Source organism: Rhinichthys klamathensis, unplaced genomic scaffold, assembly GCF_029890125.1.
Source record: "Rhinichthys klamathensis goyatoka isolate OS25496 unplaced genomic scaffold, OSU_Roscu_1.1 h1tg000216l_1, whole genome shotgun sequence".
Lineage (NCBI taxonomy): Eukaryota > Metazoa > Chordata > Actinopteri > Cypriniformes > Leuciscidae > Rhinichthys > Rhinichthys klamathensis.
This window is the reverse complement of record NW_026606741.1, coordinates 1,032,501-1,056,613: the sequence shown is the minus strand read 5'-3', so window position 1 is coordinate 1,056,613 and position 24,113 is coordinate 1,032,501. Positions and strand designations below refer to the sequence as shown.

Sequence of the window (24,113 nt, the reverse complement as noted above, 5' to 3'; positions counted from 1 at the left end):
TTTCAGAGTTAAACAAAGCCTAGTAATTGCTACGATACTTAATAAAACACTTAATCTTTGTAATGTTAATCTCCTCAGCTGACATCTAGACGCCTGTCAAACTTTGTTGTTGTGAATAACGTACACGCGATACAGAGAGCTTTTCCCTCACCACTAACCTGCTGTTTTAGCAAGATTCCGTGAAAAAGTTTCAGATCTTATTTTCCTTTTACGCCCCGAAAAAGATATCACAGGTTCATCAAGTTCGTTGAAATCCATCCTCGATCACTTTTAATCAGCTTTGACGAAACTCCTCTCAGCTAGCGCGTCTTTTCAAAGTGACTAGCAGGCTTGTCACCTGACATGAATACTGCGCACTGTTTCACAAACAAGAGTGCTTGTCGTTTCTGCTGTAAAGATGAACTCGCGATGCCTTGACAGTGGAAAATACCGGCTTTTGTGACAAAGGGTTCAGTCAATCTTGTCAGGCGTCTATTTCAGCGGAGAAAAATTACGTGAGGATGTGTAGAGTGTCAAAATAAAGGTACCGTATAATCGATATTTTATGTGTTGCATCGATGCATCGTATCGTTAGACTTTTGATCGATGTATCGATCCATATCGATGTATTGTTACACCCCTAGCTTTACAGTAAACTATGCTTCTCCATCCATTTACGCGTCTTTCCATATGGTGGTGTGACTCCCCTTCTCTCCGGCGTTAACGGCTGCAGTGTACTTGGCGCGTCAGCACACACGACGGCTGTAACTACAGTGTGGTCTCCCCAGTGGACTAGCACGACAACCGTCTGGATTGAGCCGAGTAGGGGACATCTCTAGGGTCTTCAAGTGGGCACTAGTATGACTAGTTCAAGATCTGCAGTTAAAGGGATAACTTCACATCTGGAAAGATGAATGTGTATTTAAAATGGGTCATTTATGTAGAAGAAATTTGAAATTATTTTTGAATTTGGAGCTTCCTAGACTGAGAAAAGCCAGAAATGTATTTTTGGCTTATGTGGATGAAAGACAACAACTCCCAAAATGCACTTGCTTCGCTGCCCTAGGAGGCCACGCCTACCGGTAACGGAGCACAGTAGTTAAACATGTCTAGGCTACTAGTGAGTCTCCGTGATGAGTCTGCCCGGGATTTCGAGATCGCCCAAAATGTCCGGGATTCGGCTTTTTCGTTTTACAGTCGCCATTCATCATGTTTACTGTGGCGAGCAGGACGAGTGATCGGTTGATGTGCGTTTTGACACGAGGCCGGTGGCGTGATTACTGATGAGAGACACCAGTGAGACCCACTGGTCTCGTATCTCTCACGGAGGAGCGGGAATTTTCTTAGCAATGTTAAAACGCACATCAACCGATCACTTGTTTAGCGTTCATGTAAACACTACATTCAGATTCACCAATCGGAATGAATTCAGTTAGATTGAAACAAAAGGTGTGCATGTAAACAATGAATGCTGACTGCAGAAAGCAAAAGCTGAATCGCGGACATTTTGTACGATCTCGACGCCCGGAGTGTCGACGCCACGCAGACGCCTGGCTGTAGTCTTTAGCCTCTGGCCAAAAAATCCTCCGATGACGCAAAATGACGATTTTTGCGTCATCGGAGAATTTTTTCCAGACAAAAAATACATAAATTAGATTAAGCTTTGTATTAGTAGAAAACCTGTAGTATTTTCAAATTACAGTGCTTTCCACCCTCATATCTCCCTGAGACGAGAGATTTATGTATTTTTTGTCTGGAAAAAATCCTCCGATGACGCAAAATGACGATTTTTGCGTCATTTTGCGACAGTGGACTAAACGCTACTACAGTTAGCCATCTCATTCCAAGATATTTTTGTGTGAAGTGAACAAATCCCTCACACTCAATTTTTCATAACTCGCCTGTACTTAATAAACCAATAAAAACATTTGGCGCGAGGTCACAGCGTTTGGGTTCGCGCGCTCACAAGGTTTGCGAAAAGTAAAGGCTACAGGCTAAAACACTCGAGGTTAGAGCCAGGGCAGACAACAGGATGAAGCGTGTAAAGAAACGTAGTGTGTGGGACCACTTCACCAAAAAGAATGACACAGTAAGTTGCAACTTGTGTGATACAGTGCTTAAATACAGTAGTAATACTGTAGAAATATATTACATTTCAGTGGTAACAGATAAGGTGATGATGATCATCATCTTTCTTTATTATTGTTAGCACTACCTCAAACTAAAGTGGCGTCTCTTCGGAGCTGTCATTTTCTTAAATGAGCCGCAGCAATGTTTCAAATGAGCTTCTAACGCTAGACTAACGCCTTTATTTTTAACGCGATCACCTTGTACCCAAACCATTTCAAAACTAAGGAGCCATTTGTCCTCCGATTACATACAAGCTCCTCGGCGCCGCGTTTGCGGGACTCAAGTTTCGCGCTGTAGGGGATTTAAAAAAAGTGACGTGAGTGGAAGCGCGGCGCCGGGGCAGTGTGTGTGTGTGTGTGTGTGAGCGGGAGGCAGAGAGAGATGCGACAGAGTTGCGAAATTGCAGGCGCGGCTCGAAATGGCTGTTATTTCAAATAGCGTGGCATATTTTAAACTAATCGGTTAACCGGTTTCAACCGGCTAATGAGGCTCGGTGGTCGGTCAAGAAATTTTTTAGTTTTCGCCATCCCTACTACATATAGGCACAGTAAATAAGCCAAAGGTTCTCTGATCAGCTGTTAAGTGTCTTTGTGTCCGCAGTATTTTCAATTTTGATATTTTTAGGTCAAACCGTTCTTGTCTGTCAGTCATATAATGCAGTCCTATGGTCACCACCTCAAAGAGCAGCACAGAGAAGTCCAAATTAAACATGATTTAATGACTCGTAAATGTAAGTACACATTGATGGCCTAAGACACGAAACGAGCGGTTTGTGTGAGAAAACGAACAGTATTTATATCGTTTTTACCTCTTGTAAACACAGCCAGGTCCAAGTGATCTGAGGTCGCCGGCGCTTCGGTCTTTTCCGGAAAGCACCGGAAGTGATCTCTCGCGCGTGTACGTGCATGCTCTTTGAGGTGGACCCCATAGGACTGCATTATATGACTGACAGACAAGAACGGTTTGACCTAAAAATCTCAAAATTGAAAATTAATTCAAAATTTTGCGCACGGCAAAAAAATGACGCGTTGGGTGCGCAAGACCGGCAAGACCCCATTTCGCTTGCCTGTGTGCACAGCTTTTTTTGTAACAGCGCGCGCGACGCCGCATCCGAGGATGAACGACTTCAAGCCGAATCTGCCCGAGCATAGGCTACGTCTCACCGCACCGGCTCGCAGTTTGCGCATCTAAATTGCAAAGTTCATTGCAAAGTTTTTTTGTTAAGGTTTTGTTTTGTTAAGGATTCATTTAATGGAAAGCACATTCACTTCTAGTTATCTTGCTGTTCATTTTAAATAAACGTAGAGCGAGTTGTCCTATAACAGACGAACAGTTATTCAACCGAACGTCTAGCTGCTATCTAAAAAAAAAAAAAAAAAAGGTTCGACTATCAGTCGACTACGGCAAAATCTAACAAATCAGATTCGACTATGAAAATCCTTAGTCGAAAACAGCCCTATTGAAAATACTGTTGACACAAAGACACCTACATCTTGGATGCCCTTGAGGTACGCTAAAACATATCAAAAATTTATTTCAAAGTGAACTATCCCTTTAATAACTGGTTGGACCACATTTGAAACGAAATTAATTTATAGAAATAAAACGCAGTGGTAAGGACAGAGCAGTTAAAGTAGGTCACTGACTTATGCGTTCGCAGCCTGTGAACAAGGCCCTAGAATTTAATGCAGTCATATTAGAGCACACTTTTTTGTGCAAAGAAACAGTCAAATAAATGCGTACAACAACAACATTTATCTACACCCATTTTTAAAAGTAACAAAGGTGAGTTTTGTGCCTATAGCTTACACTGCAACAAAAGGCAAATTAAATACAAAATTGATTGAAATAATTAAAACACAAGAGCATAGACCCACACTGACCTGCGTGTGATTGCCCAACGCGAGGGAATGCTGTAGCGGGGTTGAACAATATTCATCAGTTCTTTATGGTGTGTTCACACCGAACGCGAATTTAATTATTTGCGCGAGTAGATTACATACAAAGTCAATGCAAAGACGCCGGGCGTTGCGAATGACGCGAATTGGGCGACGCGTTTGCCACAAATGTCTCCCGCGCAAGTTGAAAAATTAGAACTCGAGCAAATGTTAAATAGACGCGTATTTGACACTATATTCGCGTTCGGTGTGAACACACCATAATGATGCCCGGGTGTTGGCTGTTGAGATGGTACAACAACGAGGTTGTACTTGAAGTATATCTAAGCACTGCATTGCAATACTTGCATTTTGCCCCATCATTCTCGATTTTAAAGTGCTCCCACGCTGTGCTTTTCTTTGCCCGCTTTATATTAAAAACTGGTCATGACCATAGTAGGGCCCTATGAAATCCGTTTTATTTTTTCCCAAATTCCGTTTTATTTTTTCCCAAATTCCGTTTTTTCCGTTTTAATTTTTGGGAATTCATTTTTTTTTTACCCTTTACTGTTATTTTAGTCATAAAAAGAGTGTGCTTTTAAAGTTAATGATTAAAATGTATACAAATAAAATAGGAATGCCCTTAAATTACAGACATTTACTCAGTAGCCTTTTCAGGACAAATACTGCATGATGCAACATGACACTGCACTCTTCAAGTAACAACAAAATATGGTTATGAGCTTTAAACTGTCCAGTAAAATAAATTATATTAGTTTAAAGTTTAAATAAAAGTCACACTCTGTCTCTCTCTCGCCCAATGTCGCTCGCGGAGTTCGCTTCGCTTTTGTCCAGTCCGGCGCCTCATAGACAGACGCGGTGTGTTTGTGTGTGTGTGTGTATGTGGGTGTATGTGAGAGAGGCGCGTGAGTGATAGAGAGACGAAACGCAATATGTGGCGGCCGGAGTTGATTTTGTGGCCGCGAATTAGTCTATGTGTGGGACACACTGCATAAAAGTCCCGTGCGAACTGCTCGGCTCGGTAGGGGTTGTGTGTCGCCCAGATTTGCTTCCCCCGGTCTGCATTTTCACCAGACATACGTTCTTCTCCCACACAAAAACAGAATTTCAATCCAAATATGTAAAATTCCATGAATTTCCGCGTTAACACTAGATTCCGCGTTAATTTGCCAATTCCGTAATTCCGTCCGCGATTCCGTGATCGCGGAAATCATAGGGCCCTACCATAGACATCATATAAAACTAGATGCCCTATTGGCCGCTGTGGCGCAAGAAATGCGGCCGCCATCTTAAACCGGTCATACTCCTATTTGCGTTGCACAGCAGCATTAGATGCCAGAGCACTGTGCAGCATATTCCTGCTCAAATCGGCGGACTATCACTCAGGGATTACTTTTCACAAGTAAGATTTCACATTAAACATTACCGTACTATTGGTTGTATTTTGTGAATAAAATATTAAATGTGTCCTGTATCGTAGCTACATGTATGACCTTTGCAGCAAAAAAACCCGTGTGAAAATCAGTTCGGTAATCAGTGAGATATGATTAATTAAATGCGCCGACGGCTCATTGCACCAGCCAAACAGATTACACTGAGCGGAGCAGGTGACCGGTTTAAGATGGCGGCCCCACGGCTCGTCCGCGTTAATAGGCAGTAGCGGTCGATAGGGCGTCTATCTATATATGATGTCTATGGTCATGACGACTACTTGTGGACATTACAAATGTCTGGGAGCGCTCTGGCGGTGCAAAAATGTATTACAACTAAATTCAATGCACACATGGACGCCACTTAACCAAGCAAAATGTTTCACTCGGTTACGCAATTTTTAACGGTTCATCGGTTAACCCCTATATTGAATCGATATCGAAGTTAATAGATCAATATCGTATCGAAATCCAATCGAATTGTGAAATTCCTAACAATACCCAGCCCTACTTGTTATGCTGCTTGATATTGTAAACTGGTGTTTCATATATTATGTATTGTCATAATTTTAAACAGTGGTTTGTTGCGCAAATAGTTTTACCGTTTATTGCACTTTGTTATTCTTCTAGTCAATTCACAAAAAATAGCTTACTTCCGCATTGAAAAATAAGGTGGATAGGGGTACATGTCTTTAATAGCGGTCAACAGTGAAGAATTAAAACAAACTGGAGCTTTGTTAATGTTTCTCAGTTGTCAACAATGAAGAATCAAGAATAAACACCAACCTATTTGTTCCTCAGTATCTTCATGTTTTATTCTGGATGGTTCAGGATCACTCATGTCTTCAATCTCCTCTTTAATAAACTCGATCTTTACTCTAGTACGGCACACAGATACAGCTGGAGTGTCTCCTGCGTGTTCAGATGCACTTCTAGCCTTGATGATGAGAATATTCCCAGCATTTATTGCTGAATTGTTTTAAAAAAGGCTGTGATCACTCTGAAACAAGAGAAGAAACATAAATTACTGATTTAAAAAAACAATCCCACAAAAATTATAATCTTTCTTCCTTATAACTCATTGAGATTCATCAAATATAAACCAAAATTAGCTGAATCTGTAAAAAAAATGTCAGCATAATATATAAATTAATGTATAAATAACAACCGATCTTCATGTTCATCTTCAAATTTAACTGACTAATGAATAAAATGCTCTTATGCTCTAGGAACAATATAATGAAAATGAATAAAACTAAAATAATGCAGTTCTGACAGCATCTTTATTTAATCTACAGTCGAAGAAATATTTAAAAATAACATAGTGTATTATTCCCAACAAAAAAATAGCATGGAATAACAGGAAACATGTTAAAATTGGGGTTAAATATATTTAAATATGTTATTTTATAATCTACTTAATTAGAAAAGCAGAACATACATTGAAGACCAAAGTGATTAAAGAGGTAAATCCGACCTTCATGTATGTATTGAAAATAAACTTTGCTCAGACAAATTACACGATATTCTCGGCACTGTAGTGCAATAGAAATGTAGTCATGTGCTTGTAATGATAATTACTCATATTATAATTATACCTAAACACTATATTAAACGGACATATATGAATTTCGCATTTGTTTACAAAAGATTCTCACGCTGTCCACTGCCATGTTGCTGCCGCAAACGTGTTCAGAACTGTAGTAAACATCTACCGTACGGCGCATGCGAGTGTCGCATTGAGCAGCAAACACTCCGATTCTTCCTCCAGGAGGCGCTGAATGACTCCGAAAACCGAAACCTTAAAGACCAAAATACCCTTTTGTAGTTCAGTCTACAAACAAAGTATTATAGTTTAAATATAGTAAGGCCAAATAACAAACAAAAAATCCACAAGATAAATCTCCAGTGATGCGTTAAAACACACAGTAAGAAAACAAACACAGTTTGAACCATGTGATTAAACTATTATGGAGATAGTTTCCTCTAAATCAGAAAAATCAAACCATTCTCTTTTTTGGCATTCCACAGCAAGTAAAGGGACAAAAGTAGAATTTCACTCTCAGAGAATACATAATGCTTTTATTAATTTTTGTTTGTTTGTTTGTTTGTTTAATTTATTTATTAGAAAAGGGACCATGTACAATTATTAACATAGGCCAACATGTTTCAATTTAATGCATTTATTTAAAAACGTATTTTCCATTGCACAACAAACAAAGCAACTTATTTTAAATAATGTGAGCAGCAGGTCTTTCTTTATACATGTACATCGATCTAGACACAGCTTCATTTTACCATTAAATCTTTATAAAATAATGGACATGCTGAGGCAATATTCTGGTCTGTTTTGGTATTTTATTGAGCTATTCATTTTTATTATTGGATTTTTTGAGGGACAATGCGCAATTTTTTATCTTTATAGTTATGATATGGTTTCTTTCCACTGTGAATTATGGTATTCGCAAGGTTCCCTTTTTTGCACAAAACTCTTTTCACACCGAGAAAGTGAAGTTTACTTCCATCAAGTCTAAAAAGGAACATATTAAATCATCTAAATTAAATCAAATACAAAAGCAAAAAGTAACAACAGTATATGTAATCTTTGATATGATATAATATATACGATGAAAAATGTCCCTCAGTAGTCAGTAATAATGAAGAATCAAGAATGTTTGTTCTTCAGTGTGTTGCTTTGCTTAAACTTTATAATAAGCAGACGAGGCGTATTTGCTGCTTTAACATTCTTTACTCCACAGCTGTCACATAACACACCAGTGCTACGCGCATGGCTATCTGTTTACTTCCAGCCCGGGGCTTCCGCCCATGCCCGTCATAACTGTGGCCTGCTGGGTAATGGAGTTCTTAACCTAATGTACTCATAACATCACATCTTTCCCCCTTTAATAAAATAACATTTACTTCTACAACAAAATAACATTTATTCCTTTAGAAACATAACCATCTTCAAGTGCTGTTATATTTATATATATGTAACACTTAAAGGTGTAGTGTGTGACTTTTAGCGACATCTAGCGGTTCGGTTGCGAGTTTACACCAAGGGCTCAGCCCACCGCTCACCCCTCCCTTTCGAAGAAGCTACGGTGGCTAAAACGGGACAAACATCGTCGTCTGAGACAGCAGAGAATAGCCAGCGTAAACCAAGTTTCTGTACCACAGTCCATTATAAACCACATCATGGATAAAGTTTCAGGTGAGGATCAAGGGTCTTAATACATAATATAATAATAGTAATCAGCTGATTGTCTCACGAACGTAACCAGCACATTCTCCCCACATAGCAAACCCATAATACAGCGAGGGAGAAGAACCACATGAAACTGCAACTATATATTTTTTCTAACAGGGTAGTGAAAGTTTAGCTGGCTAATATGAGCTGTTACTGTGGCTGAGCTGGTTAAAGCGTTAAGCCTTGTTTAAACTCGACGCGTCCGCATTAGCCCAAAGGTGCGCGCGGCAAAAATGACGTGATTGTAACAGCGCGCGCGCCTCCGCATCCCCTAGACACCACTTACAACACACAATAGGCTTTTTTTCTCTGATTTTGGAAACTAGATCGACTTAAAATGCTTCCAAGATCGAAGGGTTGGTGATTCCTGTAACTGTTTTACGGTCAATGACAAGAGTAGCCTACTAATCAGCTGTCTCACGAACTTAAACAGCACATTTATCCCCACATAGCAAAGCCATAACACAGCGAGGGAGAAGAATTAAGTTACATGAAACAATCCAACTACATATTTACACCACTGACAAGGGAAAAGTCACTACTCACGGTGTTTATGACTAGCTTCTTCTAGCTTTCTGCGGCTTCTCTTTCAAGGTAGTGACGAAACGCGCTCTGTAACGCTGTTTGTTCGCGTTCGGCTACGGTAGAAACATGACGTCACAATTTGGCGACCTTCATAGAAGGGGGTGCCCGCGGTTATGTAGATATAAATGTCTCATTCTAAGGTAATAAAAACATTACGGTTTATTAAGTAAGTTCTTTATACACCACTGAACACATAGTTATGGATGTCATATTGCATTTCTGTTAATAGATACTCAAAAATGTTACACATTGCACCTTTAACTATACATGTAAACAACTTTTTCAGTTTAAACACTTTTTTTTAATATATATTTTTTTATATATATATAGACAAACTTAAAGGTTCGTGTTGCTCCTTTGTTCCCCCAACTAAACTAAAGAAACTTTAGCAACTTTCAATCAACCTTTTAGGTGACTGAACATGTCTCTTAGGTCTAGCCTGTATTTCAGCAGCTGGCGATTTCGACAGTTTAGTAGGTGTTGCAGCTGTTGGTGACACAGACACTGCTGTTAGTCCCCTGTCGGTTAGCTCTGTAGCTTCAACCGTGTCCTGCTGAACCATCTCCTGAGCTGTAGTGTCCTTTTCATTCAGCTGTAGTTGAAGATCCGTGCGGTTCCTCCTCAGAAACACTCCATTCTCCATCTGGATCCTGTAAGAGCGTGGAGCAACTTCCTCCTCCACCTGTCCCTTTGTCTCCGTGCCTGTAGAGATGTCCCTGAGACGCACCATGTCTCCAGGCTTCAGCATTTGCAGGTGTTTTGCCGTTCGATCAAACCAATGTTTTTGATTCGCTTTCTGTTCCTCCTTTACTTTTCTGACTTTATGAGCACTTTTGGGCGTCAACAGGCCTGCATTTATTGGTAGGTTAGAGCGAATGCATTTGGGCTGGTGATAGCCCGTTCTGTAGAGGTGCACTCCTATAGATCAGTAAGCTTTTCTTAAAGTCATCTCTGTCCTGCGCTTTCTTCATCATGTTTTTCACTGTTTTCACAGAGCTTTCTGCCAAGCCGTTGGACTTTGGATAGGTTGGACTCGACGTAGAGTGTTGAAACCCCCATTCTTTGGCAAAGGCAGCAAACTCGCTGCTGGAAAACTGGGGCCCATTGTCCGAAAACACTTCACATGGGACACCATGTCTGGCGAAGACAGCCTTGAGGTAGCTGATGACTGCCTTGTTTGATATTGACTGCAGCGCTCCAACTTCTGGATAGTTTGAAAAGTAGTCAGTGACCACTATGTAACTCTTTCCATTACAGTCAAATAGGTCAGTTCCAACCTTGTAGTACGTTCTGTGGGGCACCGGATGAGTCATCAGCGGCTCAGCTTGTTGTTTTGGCCTGTGGGTGCGACAAAGTTCATATGACCAACATGACATCATGACTTTGCGTAAACATACACGCCACTTTCAAGTCAAGTGGCGTGTTATCTATACGCATTTTGAGCTATCCGCGTGTATGTCCACGGCGAAACGAACCGTCATCTGTGTATATGTGTACGCCGTTTAATGTCCGAGTGATTCCGCGTGTATGTCTACGCCGTTAAACGTCCGAGTGATTCCGCGTGTATGTGTACGCCGTTAAACGTCCGAGTGATTCCGCGTGTATGTGTATGCCGTTAAACGTCCGAGTGATTCCACGTGTATGTGTACGCCGTTAAACGTCCAAGTGATTCCACGTGTATGTGTGCGCCGTTAAACGTCCGAGTGATTCCGCGTGTATGTGTACGCCGTTAAACGTCCAAGTGATTCCACGTGTATGTGTGCGCCGTTAAACGTCCGAGTGATTCCACGTGTATGTGTACGCCGTTAAACGTCCAAGTGATTCCACGTGTATGTGTACGCCGTTAAACGTCCGAGTGATTCCACGTGTATGTGTACGCCGTTAAACGTCCGAGTGATTCCGCGTGTATGTGTACGCTGTTAAACGTCCGAGTGATTCCGCGTGTATGTGTACGCCGTTAAACGTCCGAGTGATTCCGCGTGTATGTGTACGCCGTTAAACGTCCGAGTGATTCCGCGTGTATGTGTACGCCGTTAAACGTCCAAGTGATTCCACGTGTATGTGTACGCCGTTAAACGTCCGAGTGATTCCGCGTGTATGTGTACGCCGTTAAACGTCCGAGTGATTCCACGTGTATGTGTACGCCGTTAAACGTCCAAGTGATTCCACGTGTATGTGTACGCCGTTAAACGTCCGAGTGATTCCGCGTGTATGTGTACGCCGTTAAACGTCCGAGTGATTCCGCGTGTATGTGTACGCCGTTAAACGTCCGAGTGATTCCGCGTGTATGTCTACGCCGTTAAACGTCCGAGTGATTCCGCGTGTATGTGTACGCCGTTAAATGTCCGAGTGATTCCGCGTGTATGTGTACGCCGTTAAACGTCCGAGTGATTCCGCGTGTATGTCTACGCCGTTAAACGTCCGAGTGATTCCGCGTGTATGTGTACGCCGTTAAATGTCCGAGTGATTCCGCGTGTATGTGTACGCCGTTAAATGTCCAAGCGAAACGAAGCAAAATTCATATCTACATCTGTGGAGCAACATTTTTTTTCCTAGGATGGTAGGGGAAGACTCATAAATAGTATTAACCCCAGTGACGGGTAGGTTTAGTGATGGGGTTGGGGTAGGTCATATACAGGTCCTTCTGAAAAAATTAGCATATTGTGATAAAGTTCATTATTTTCCATAATGTAATGATAAAAATTTAACTTTCATATATTTTAGATTCATTGCACACCAACTGAAATATTTCAGGTCTTTTATTGTTTTAATACTGATGATTTTGGCATACAGCTCATGAAAACACAAAATTCCTGTCTCAAAAAATTAGCATATCATGAAAAGGGTCTCTAAACGAGCTATTAACCTAATCATCTGAATCAACTAATTAACTCTAAACACCTGCAAAAGATTCCTGAGGCTTTTAAAAACTCTCAGCCTGTTTCATTACTCAAAACCGCAATCATGGGTAAGACTACCGAACTGACTGCTGTCCAGAAGGCCATCATTGACACCCTCAAGCAAGAGGGTAAGACAGAAAGAAATTTCTGAACAAATAGGCTGTTCCCAGAGTGCTGTATCAAGGCACCTCAGTGGGAAGTCAGTGGAAAGGAAAAAGTGTGGCAAAAAACGCTGCACAACGAGAAGAGGTGACCGGACCCTGAGGAAGATTGTGGAGAAGGACCGATTCCAGACCTTGGGGGACCTGCGGAAGCAGTGGACTGAGTCTGGAGTAGAAACATCCAGAGCCACCGTGCACAGGCGTGTGCAGGAAATGGGCTACAGGTGCCGCATTCCCCAGGTCAAGCCACTTTTGAACCAGAAACAGCGGCAGAAGCGCCTGACCTGGGCTACAGAGAAGCAGCACTGGACTGTTGCTCAGTTTTGCATGTCATTCGGAAATCAAGGTGCCAGAGTCTGTAGGAAGACTGGGGAGAAGGAAATGCCAAAATGCCTGAAGTCCAGTGTCAAGTACCCACAGTCAGTGATGGTCTGGGGTGCCATGTCAGCTGCTGGTGTTGGTGCACTGTGTTTTATCAAGGGCAGGGTCAATGCAGCTATAGCTATCAGGAGATTTTGGAGCACTTCATGCTTCCATCTGCTGAAAAGCTTTATGGAGATGAAGATTTCATTTTTCAGCACGACCTGGCACCTGCTCACAGTGCCAAAACCACTGGTAAATGGTTTACTGACCATGGTATTACTGTGCTCAATTGGCCTGCCAACTCTCCTGACCTGAACCCCATAGAGAATCTGTGGGATATTGTGAAGAGAAAGTTGAGAGACGCAAGACCCAACACTCTGGATGAGCTTAAGGCCGCTATCGAAGAATCCTGGGCCTCCATAACACCTCAGCAGTGCCACAGGCTGATTGCCTCCATGCCATGCCGCATTGAAGCAGTCATTTCTGCAAAAGGATTCCCGACCAAGTATTGACTATTGAGTGCATAACTGAACATAATTATTTGAAGGTTGACTTTTTTTTGTATTAAAAACACTTATTTTATTGGTCGGATGAAATATGCTAATTTTTTGAGACAGGAATTTGGGGTTTTCATGAGTTGTATGCCAAAATCATCAGTATTAAAACAATAAAAGACCTGAAATATTTCAGTTGGTGTGCAATGAATCTAAAATATATGAAAGTTTAATTTGTATCATTACATTATGGAAAATAATGAACTTTATCACAATATGCTAATTTTTTGAGAAGGACCTGTATTTATACAGTAATGTAACGTTAAGTCAACGGCGTTGATAAACACGCTGAAAAGTGATTAAGCGTGTTGATAGCACGCCAAAAATGGAAATACGAATTGGCGTGTCATACATACGCCATTTCATGAGATCAGTCTGACATGACGCTATTGTCTGGCTGATATCTTGATTGATTCTCGGCCAGTACATTACTTCTCTTGCCCGTCGTTTACACTTGACTTCTCCGAGGTGGCCTTCGTGTATCTTTTGGAGCATTTGTTTACGTAACGATGATGGAATAACAAACTTGCTCCCCTTCAACACTAAGTCATCCACCACAGTGAGCTCAGCTCTGCAGTTCCAGTAGTCTATTATGTTCATGGGGCAATCCTTTTTGTTTTCAGGCCATCCTTTCTGTATTGCACGCTTGAGTTCTTTCATCGTTTCGTCTGCATTTGTCTCTCTCATTATTTGTTCTGTTCTGTCAGCTGTTACTGGCAGATTTGTCACAATCATGTCCACGTCCAGGTCCATGTCCATGTCCACGTCGCTGTCCGTACGTTCCCCTTTATCCACTGCTCTAGACAAGGTGTCGGCGGTGTACATGTATTTCCCTTGTGTATATATCATGTGCATGTCATATTTTTGCAGCCTGATTAGCATGCGTTGTATCCAAAGGTGTAGTGGTAAAAAAAGAGGTGGGTAAACTATAAATTCTGGTGGACCACGACGTGGTCACCCGGTAAGGTGGGCCACTGCCTACCGGTGTATGTGTATCCTGATGACATTGCTATAGGCAGGGCTCGAAATTAAGCCTTTTCATATGCTTGTCCTTCGGACAAGTAAATCTGTCATTCGAATGAAGTGATCACTTGTCCGAGTAAAATAGTTTCTCATCCGGATTTTTTTTTTGTTAATTTATTCTGAAACAATTAGGGCTGTAGTCAAGACCACCTTTGTCGAGTCCAAGACAAGTCCAAGACCAGGACTAGTCGAGTCCAAGTCAAGACCAAGTCCAAAAAGGTTCGAGACCGAGTCAAGACCGAGTCCAGGACAAGAAAAAAAAAGTCTTATGCATGACATTATCAAGAAGACTATCATTTTGGGTTATTATTTGTTGATCTAAAAGCAAAAACAGTGTCACAACACCCAGGATTTTTAAGTATAGACATTCCCCTTGATATCATATAATCTTCTAATCTAAAGAAAACAGAATGATGACATATGGTGATACCTCATAATAGCAGTGTGAGAACTGATATACAAACACCAACCCACTACTATTAACACTGCTAGTGTGACGATGTTCGGCTGGATTGCCCTCGAGTGCCACGAGAGGGCGCTCCACCTCTGCACTGCCTTCCCTTGGACTGTTCACGCACACACCCTGGACTGATTACTCACACACCTGTTTCCACTGATCACTCTCACACCTGCATCTAGTTCCACACGCAGCTCCACACACATTTATACCTCACTGTCACTATCACTCTTTGCGTAGTATTGTATGACTGTATGTCACTGTCGTGGTCTATTTCTAGTGTTTCCTAGTCTTGATTCCTAGTCTGCTTTAGAGCATTTCCATGCCTGATATCCTGCCTGTGTTTCCCGACCTTCTGCCTGTGTTCCTGGATTTCGTATCGTCTGCTGCCTGCCTCTGATCTCTTGCCCGGTATTTGGACTACGATTTAGCCTTGTCTCCTATGCTGTGTCTGCTGTCTGTGACCCTTGCCTGTCTGACTACCCTGTAAATAAAACCTACGCTGCACTTGGATCCCTCTGTGTCTGGTGATTCATGACAGAATACTACGCCATAACCAGATCCAGCAGCATGTCAGCCCTGTATGCCTCCCAGTCAGCCAGTGCGGGTCTGAGCGCCGTACACCAAGATCAACTGGACGAACTCACCTCCTCGCTGGAGAGGTTGGCCAAGATGGTTTGCGGTCTTCATGTTCCTCCACCGGGACCATCCCAGTTTCAACCCGTCTCCACTGTTGTCAGCCCTGAACCGATCCCATTTCCACGTCAAGCTCACCCAGTGAAGTACGACACGGATACGGGAGCTGAGATCATGCGACTCCAGCAGGGAGATCAATCGATTGAGTGGTATGTCGAAGAGTTTGTTGAACTGGCACGTCTCACGCTTATGAGCACCGAATGTCTAATGATCTTTTTCCGCGGAGGGTTATCTGAACCGCTCCGGTCACTGATGCCCATCCATGATCCTCACGGTACTTTAATGCAGTATATGGACATGGCCCTTCTTCTGAGTGGTTCAGCTCTCACTGTGGGTAAGATGGAGAATCTTCAGGTCCTGCCAGATTTTCACGACATGCCTGAGCTTCTTCCCGCCGAGACCGACATGCCTGAGTTTCTGTCTTCCGAGCCCGCGGTTCACGAGTCAAGTGAGTCAAGTCCCAAGTCAAGTGAGTCAAGTCCCGAGTCAAGTGAGTCAAGTGAGCCGCGTGCCGAGTCAAGTGAGCCGCGTGCCGAGTCAAGTGAGTCAAGTGCCAAGTCAAGTGAGTCAAGTGCCGATTCAAGTGAGTCAAGTGCCGCCGAGTCAAGTGAGTCAAGTGCCGTGTCAAGTGAGTCAAGTGCCGTGTCAAGTGAGTCAAGTGCCGTGTCAAGTGAATCTAGTGCCGTGTCAAGTGAATCTAGTGCCGTGTCAAGTGAATCTAGTGCCAAGTCGAGTGAATCAAATGAGTCGAGCCAAATGAGTGAATCCAGTCAAGTCAGTGTATCAAGCCCAGTGACTCGCCGTCGCAGGAGGAGAAGGAGGACTCGTTTGGCTCGCCAGGCTCCGGAGGGCATTCCCAGACTCCTCGCCCTGCCGGCCCCGCCTCTGCGCCTCGCCCCGACTCTGTGCCTCGCCCTGCCGGCCCCGCCTCTGCGCCTCGCCCTGCCGGCCCCGCCTCTGCGCCTCGCCCTGCCGGCCCCGCCTCTGCGCCTCGCCCTGCCGGCCCCGCCTCTGCGCCTCGCCCTGCCTGCGCCCTTCAAGCTCCGGGAGGTCTTTCCTGAACCCGTTTACCACCTGGAGGTTTCTCCTGTGGATTTCCCCAAGTATTTTTTGGGGGGGGACAGGAGGTACCCTGTGAGGGTCATGGCGACGACGTCGACATGGACCTCACCCCCTTCCGAGTGTGCTCCGCCCTGGCTCCCTTCCGAGTGTGCTCCGCCCTGGCTCCCTTCCGAGTGTGCTCCGCCCTGGCTCCCTTCCGAGTGTGCTCCGCCCTGGTCGTCGGCACGCCCTGCTCCGCCCTGGTCGCCCACGCTCCACGGCCCAGGCCCGCCTTGCCTGTGTCCTGGTCCCGTTCCCCTGCACGGGCCTGGCCCTCCATCCCATCCCCCGTCGACTTTGCGTAGTATTGTATGACTGTATGTCACTGTCGTGGTCTATTTCTAGTGTTTCCTAGTCTTGATTCCTAGTCTGCTTTAGAGCATTTCCATGCCTGATATCCTGCCTGTGTTTCCCGACCTTCTGCCTGTGTTCCTGGATTTCGTATCGTCTGTTGCCTGCCTCTGATCTCTTGCCCGGTATTTGGACCACGATTTAGCCTTGTCTCTTATGCTGTGTCTGCTGTCTGTGACCCTTGCCTGTCTGACTACCCTGTAAATAAACCTACGCTGCACTTGGATCCCTCTGTGTCTGGTGATTCATGACAGCTAGGTACTAAAACTGAGCATTTGAGCAACTACATGACAATATAGCTACACTCCAGTAAAATATATCTTTTATAATTTCTTCACGTTAAACCGAACTTTTATTTTGACGGGTTTCTGAGTGTATCTGACGATGAAATGCTGAAGATGAACGCGCGTGTACTTGAATATGTGTAGTACATGAACCTGCGCCACTCATTTGCAGAGACACGCTGAACAATCAGACTTAGTTTGATAGCAGTCTTTAATATTCACAGTCCATATAGCAATTTGATATTATGATCACCAATGAATAGACAGATCTGTTATTTCAGCTATGCGCCGGTATTGCAGTAGCAAATAGTAGAAATAATAAATCACACATGCGCAGGTCGTACTTGTCAATGACGTGCACTGCAATCTGCGGAGGTTCCTGGGGAAGTCTGCGGGAAGCAAACTACACTAATTTGTTACTGGGAACATAATAAAGACACCTGGACTGGACTCGGTCGAGACCAAAAGCCATATTTGGCAAGACGAGTGGCCGAGACCGAGACAAGTCCGAGTCCGATTACAAGCGAGTCCGAGACAAGTCCGAGACCATAGAAAACCGGTCTCGAGTCCGGACTCGAGTCCAAGACCGGGCTCGAGTACTACAGCCCTGGAAACAATATTCTCAATCATCTTTGATATTTAAATCGGCATATTGTAATATGCCGATTTAAATATAGGGGGTCACTGAAAAATTACAATTGCATAAAATAATGTTATGAACTTGATTTAAATTTACAAAAAAAAAAACGTTGGAAAGAATGATCAACTTTTAAACATAACACTAAACCGCCAGTAGGTGGCGGCAGGCGACCATCATAATGAGTGAGTCATTGATTCATTCATTCAAACGATTTGTTCAAACGGCTGATTCATTCAAGAATGAGACAGATGTTTATGAATGGGTCATTGAATCTTTGACTCACTCGATTCGTTCAAAATGCTGAATCATTCAGTAATGAAAACAGTGAGTGTTCCTGTGAGATGCACCGTGGTTCTGCTGTGATTTTTGTTTGGAACTATTTTCGCTGCTGAAACAGAACAAAAAACAGCCAATATTGCATCTAAAATGTAAGTGACTTAATTTGAACTGTTTATTGAACTGTTGTAGGAAATCAATGTCACATTTTCAATCGTGATAGTGTTCAGGAAAAATAATTGAGGTTGCTTAACATATGTTAATAATATAACAACTCCACATTTAGATTTTTATAGGCAGTATGTTGTTAACTGAGTGTGTGCGCGCGCTCATTTGTGTAGATTTCTGCTGGAGAGGCTGCGCGAGCGTCAACAGCGCAACCTTACCGACCGTCAGTAATAGTCAACAACACTGACAGTAATGCAGCGCAATATGAAAGAGTTCACCTATGAAACTAATAATGAACGATATGAAACTAAAACGACATAAGCTTAATTTATAGCTATTTAGAGGTGGATAAACGCAATTTAGAGGTGGATAAACGCACTTTGGAGGTGGGTAAACGCTATTTACGAATATTGGGAGGTGCGTAAACAACGTTTACGTGCGTTTAGCCTCCACTACATCCCTGGTTGTATCCGTACAGGACAGTCATTCAAAGGTTTGGACATGATGGACACCAGAGGTTTATGGTCAGTTTCTACTTCAAAAGCTTGACCATAGACGTATTGGTGAAAGCGTTCACATGCATGCATGCTCGCTAATAGCTCCTTCTCAATTTGAGCGTACCTGGACTCAGCGCTTGTCAAGGCTCTGGATGCATAGGCGACAGGTAGCCACTGCTCGTCGTATTGCTGCAGCAGCACCGCTCCCAGGCCGTACTGTGACGCATCTGCTGAGATCCTTGTTCTCTTTTCTGGGTCATAAAACTTTAACACGGGCTCCTGTGTCAGAGCCTCTTTCAGTTTCACGAAACATTTCTCCTGCTCATGAGACCAGATCCATTCATTCTTCTGTTCGAGAAGACTCCTGAGAGGTGCTGACTGCGCTGACAGCTGTGGGACAAACTTGGCCAGATAGGTGACCATTCCCAGAAAACGTCTGACCTCATCTTTGTTGTTTGGTCTTTCCATGTTGTTGATTGCTGACGTTTTTCTCGGGTCAGGCTTCACTCCCTCTTCACTGACAATATCTCCCACAAAGGTAAGTGTTTTTACTCCAAACTCACATTTGTCTTTGTTAAGTTTCAGATTCACTTCCCTTGTCTTGTCTAACACTTATCTCAGTCTTTCATCATGTTCTTCTCGATGCGAGCCCCAGACTATGATGTCATCCATCATGGTCTCTACTCCTGGTATGTGCTCGAAGATCATGTGTATAGTCTTATGGTAGACTTCAGGTGCTGACAAAATACCATACGGCAGACGAAGAAACCTGTACCTGCCCTCAGGTGTGTTAAAAGTGCACAGTTTCGAACTCTCCTCATCCAGCCTCAGCTGCCAGAAACCTGAAGAAGCGTCTAGTTTACTGAACCATTTAGCTCCAGCAAACTGTGCCATGATTTCTTCTCTGGTTGGTAACTTAAAGTGTTCTCTTTTTATCGCTTTGTTTAAGTCCCTTGGGTCCAAGCACGTTCTCAGAGCACCTGTTTTCTTTTGCAAAACAACCAGCGAGCTGACCCATTCAGTTGGCTCATCTATTTTCTTGATGACCTCCAATTTTTCCATGCGCGCTAGTTCCTCTTTCAGTTTTCCACACAACGCGAAAGGGATTTTCCTACAAGGATGCACAACAGGAGGCACACTTTTATCCACACATATTTTGTGTTCTCCAGGTAGACATCCAAGTCCTTCTAAACATTCCTTATACTCCTTCATGAGTGAGTCATGATCATTTGCAGTATCTGATGTCACTACAAACACTCTTTTGACCAGATTGAGCTTTGTACATGCCTTGAGTCCCAGAATTGGTTGTGCACTCGTATCTACGATCAGCGGCAATGCTCTTATCTGCTGGCCTCTGTGTTTGAAGGTTGCGATGCATCCGCCTTTAACAGGAACACGTTCTCCAGTGTATCCTGTCACTTTTGTTTTTATAGGATGAATTTTGCTTTTCACTGTCATTTTTTTATAGTCTTCAAAAGATAACAGGTTTATATGGGCACCTGTATCTAACTTGAATGGTATTATCGTCTCATTCACCTCTATTGGCACAATCCATTCCTCTGTTTCTGTTTTATGAGCGCGCACCACATCTACAATGAACTCTTCGTCCTCCTCTTCATCCCTACCAACTGCGTGAACTTTCTGTTTAAAAACTTACTTGCAACATCTTGCATAGTGATTTACCTTTCCACATTTGTTACAGGATTTTCCATATGCAGGACATGATTTTGGCTTGTGGTTGCCTCCACATTTACCACATTTGAATTCTTCAGATTTCTCTTTCTGTCCTTTTTGTTTGGGAAATGTTTTCCTTTTCATCTGTTCTTTATGTACTGCATGCACTGTAGTTTCACCTCTCCGAAGCTCTTTTGCTTGTGGTCCATTATAACATCTACAAAGACAGCAACCATGCTTTTAATATTGAACTAGGCAAAGCTAGACAGACTTTCTTCTCGAATATTATAAACAGCAACTTAAACAACACACGCACACTTTTTGTTACTATAGAGAGACTGACAAACCCCCCAAGCCAGATTCCCAGTGAAATGCTTTCAGACAGCAAGTGCAGTGAGTTTGCTTCTTTCTTCTCTGAGAAAATCAATAATATCAGAAAGGTGATCAGCTCATCCTTGAGTTGCGCTGGGGTCAAACAGATCAGACCAAACCCTGAGAAAGTAGTTACTTTGTATGTTTTCGAAGAAATTGAAGGCACAATTTTGGAAGAACCCGTTCAGCACCTTAAAACATCAACCTGCGCCCTTGACGCACTTCCCACATTTTTTTTCAAAAGTGTGTTAAACAGATTAGAAGCAGATCTCCTAGAAGTGGTAAATGCCTCACTTCTCTCTGGGAGTTTTCCAAACTCCCTGAAAACTGCAGTTGTCAAGCCCCTCCTGAAAATGAGAAATCTGGATAAGACCATCTTGAGCAACTATAGACCGATCTCAAATCTTCCTTTCATAGGCAAGATCATTGAAAAAGTTGTCTTCAATCAGCTGAACAAATTCTTAAGCTCAAATGGATACTTTGACAATTTTCAATCTGGTTTCCGATCGCATCACAGCACAGAGGCAGCGCTCATAAAGATAATAAACGATATTTGCTTAAATACTGATACAGGCAAATTATCAGTACTGGTACTACTCGACCTCAGTGCTGCATTTGACACTGTCGATCACGACATACTCCTTGACAGGCTGGAAAACTGGGTGGGGCTTTCTGAGATAGTCCTAAAATGGTTCAGGTCATACTTAGAAGGGAGAGGTTATTATGTGAGTATAGGAGACCATAAGTCTGAGTGGACAGCCATGACTTGCGGAGTACCTCAAGGCTCAATTCTTGCACCACTCCTGTTCAACATGTATATGCTCCCAATGAGCCAAATAATGAGAAAGAACAAAATTGCTTACCACAGCTATGCAGACGACACACAGCTCTACTTAGGCCCATCGCCTAACGACTACAGCCCCATTGACTCCCTGTGCCAATGCATTGATGAAGTCAACAGTTGGATGTGCCAAAACTTTCTTCAGTTAAACAAAGACAAAACTGAAGTTATTGCGTTTGGAAACAAAGATGAAGTTCTCAAGGTGAATGCATACCTTGACGCCAAGGGTCTAACAACTAAAAATCAAGTCAGGAATCTTGGTGTGTCTCTAGAGTCAGACCTTAGTTTCAGTAGTCATGTCAAAGCAATAACTAAATCAGCATACTATCATCTGAAAAATATTGCAAGAATTAGATGCTTTGTTTCCAATCAAGACTTAGAGAAACTTGTGCATGCTTTTATCACCAGCAGGGTGGATTATTGTAATGGACTCCTCACTGGCCTTCCTAAAAAGACCATAAGACAGTTGCAGCTCATACAGAACGCTGCTGCCAGGATTCTGAGCAGAACCAGAAAATATAAACATATCACACCAATCCTCAGATCTTTACACTGGCTCCTAGTTACATTTAGGATTGATTTTAAAGTATATGACTGGTATATAAATCATTCAATGGGTTAGGACTAGTGCTGTCAAACGATTAAAATATTTAATCGCGATTAATCACATTAATGTCATAGTTAACTCGCGATTAATCGCATTTTATCGCACATTTTTATCTATTCTAAATGTCTCTTGATTTCTTTTTGTCCCATTATTTTTTTTCTCATTTTAATGCTCTTATCAACATGGAAAAGTGGATCGGCTTGCTTTGTGCAAATGTTTTTTTTATTGAAAACAACATTGGCATATACTGTTCAATTTCACACTAAAACATTCTTACTTGGAGCAAATAATCTCGCACACAATGTAACACTGTCCATCAATAAAAGGGTGAAAGAAATACTGACGAGGTCCTGATATTGACGAGGGGGTGGAGAATTCGCATCAGCTGTGTGTGTGTGTGTGTGTGTTTGGCCATCATCAAGTGGTATTTCAGACTGGACGTGCTGCGATGATGATAGCTCAGTTCACAACGACAAAACACACAGATCACTTTGGTCTCGTCAACGGAACCATTTGGCAACTTTTTAAAAGTAAACGTTCCATTCAGAATCTTATTGGCATCCATTTCGGTGTCTCGCGCTCGTCATCCACTCAAAACTGGACGTTTAGAACGTTCCTATAACATTCAGAAATAACGTTTTTATAACTTAATGGGAACGTTATGAAAACGTTCTTATAACCTAAAATTGTTAGCTGGGGAAGAGGAGAGTTTCGCGATTGCACTGACCACGTTTTAAGTGCAGGCATATTCTCTGAGCGAGCCCAGATAAAATTCTTACAAGAGCAGCGTGTATCTGAGAGCGCACGACTCGAGCAGAGAGATTCGTGCTCGGCACATTATATTCCGCGCGCGAGCAGAGAGATTCGTGCTCGCGCATCCGGCTCGCAAGCCCAAACAAGTGTGTGCGGCCAGTGTGCGGCGTGCCTGTTGTTTTGTTTCCGGTCTAGCTAGATTCGCTTGCGCTTCAAAACGTCCATGCCGTGTCCTGTTGCAAAAGCATGTGAGAAAAAAATACAAAGTTTGCTAGGCCAAAAAGACCGTTAATCGCGCGATAAAACAATTAACGCCGTTAAAATGGGTTTGCGTTAACGCCGCTAATAACGCGTTTAAGGGTGTACTCACACTAGCCAGTTTGAACCGTGCCCGAGTGCGTTTGACCACCAAAGCGCGGTTCGTTTGACCGGCAAGATGACAGCTCCGAACCGTGCCCGGGCGCGGCTCGATTAGCCGGCCCTGGCCCGCTTGGAAGAGGTGGGCCAGAGCACGGTTCAGTTGGACTCGGGCGCGGTTCGCATGCAGTGTGAGCGCTAACCGTGCTGGAGCACGGAACAGGACGCGTGACGTCATGGTTTTGCGACGCTCCAAAACCAACACAGTCCGTAATCAAAGCTGCAAAGTCCTTGCTGCACTTCAGCTGGTACCTTGCAAACCTCCTCATACGAGCAGCACGATTACGTGAAAATTTTCGCGCCACTAAGGCGACGCATCTGTTTAACAACAGGCTGTGAGAGGGCTGTGGACCACCGTGGACCAAACGACACAAAATTATCCACTAAGAAAACAGAGCGATGGACTCCATTGTGTTCAGAGACCGCCGCTCTTCTTGTTTATCCCGAAACCGTCGCACGCACCATAATGACGTAAGCGTGCTCCGGCACGAATGCTGAAACCCTATGTGAGTGCAGGCCAGAGGGGGAGTGGGGAGGGGGGACAATCGTACTCGGGCCCGGTTCATGGCAACCGTGCCTAGTGTGAGTACACCCTAACTGACAGCCCTAGTTAGGACCTCAATATATTGCAGATATACTCACAGAATATAAACCTAACAGATCACTCAGATAATTAGGATCACATCAGCTAGAAATGCCAAGGGTT

The 24,113-nt window shown here is 43.2% G+C and overlaps 2 protein-coding genes across 2 annotated transcripts in view; one reads left to right on the top strand and one right to left on the bottom strand.

Moving 5' to 3' along the window:
• LOC130097325 (gastrula zinc finger protein XlCGF8.2DB-like) overlaps window positions 1–6,496 on the bottom strand; it is a 39,398-nt gene extending 32,902 nt beyond the window's left edge. The window contains exon 1 of the mRNA XM_056264123.1: window positions 6,224–6,496. Coding sequence (XP_056120098.1) covers window positions 6,224–6,278 — 55 coding nt within the window. The 5' untranslated portion in view covers window positions 6,279–6,496. The remainder of the gene's footprint in view (window positions 1–6,223) is intronic.
• The window catches only part of LOC130097323 (gastrula zinc finger protein XlCGF7.1-like), a 362,909-nt gene continuing 342,381 nt past the window's right edge, over window positions 3,586–24,113 (top strand). Inside the window, exon 1 of the mRNA XM_056264122.1 lies at window positions 3,586–3,617. The gene's annotated coding sequence lies outside the window, so the exon portion shown is untranslated. The remainder of the gene's footprint in view (window positions 3,618–24,113) is intronic.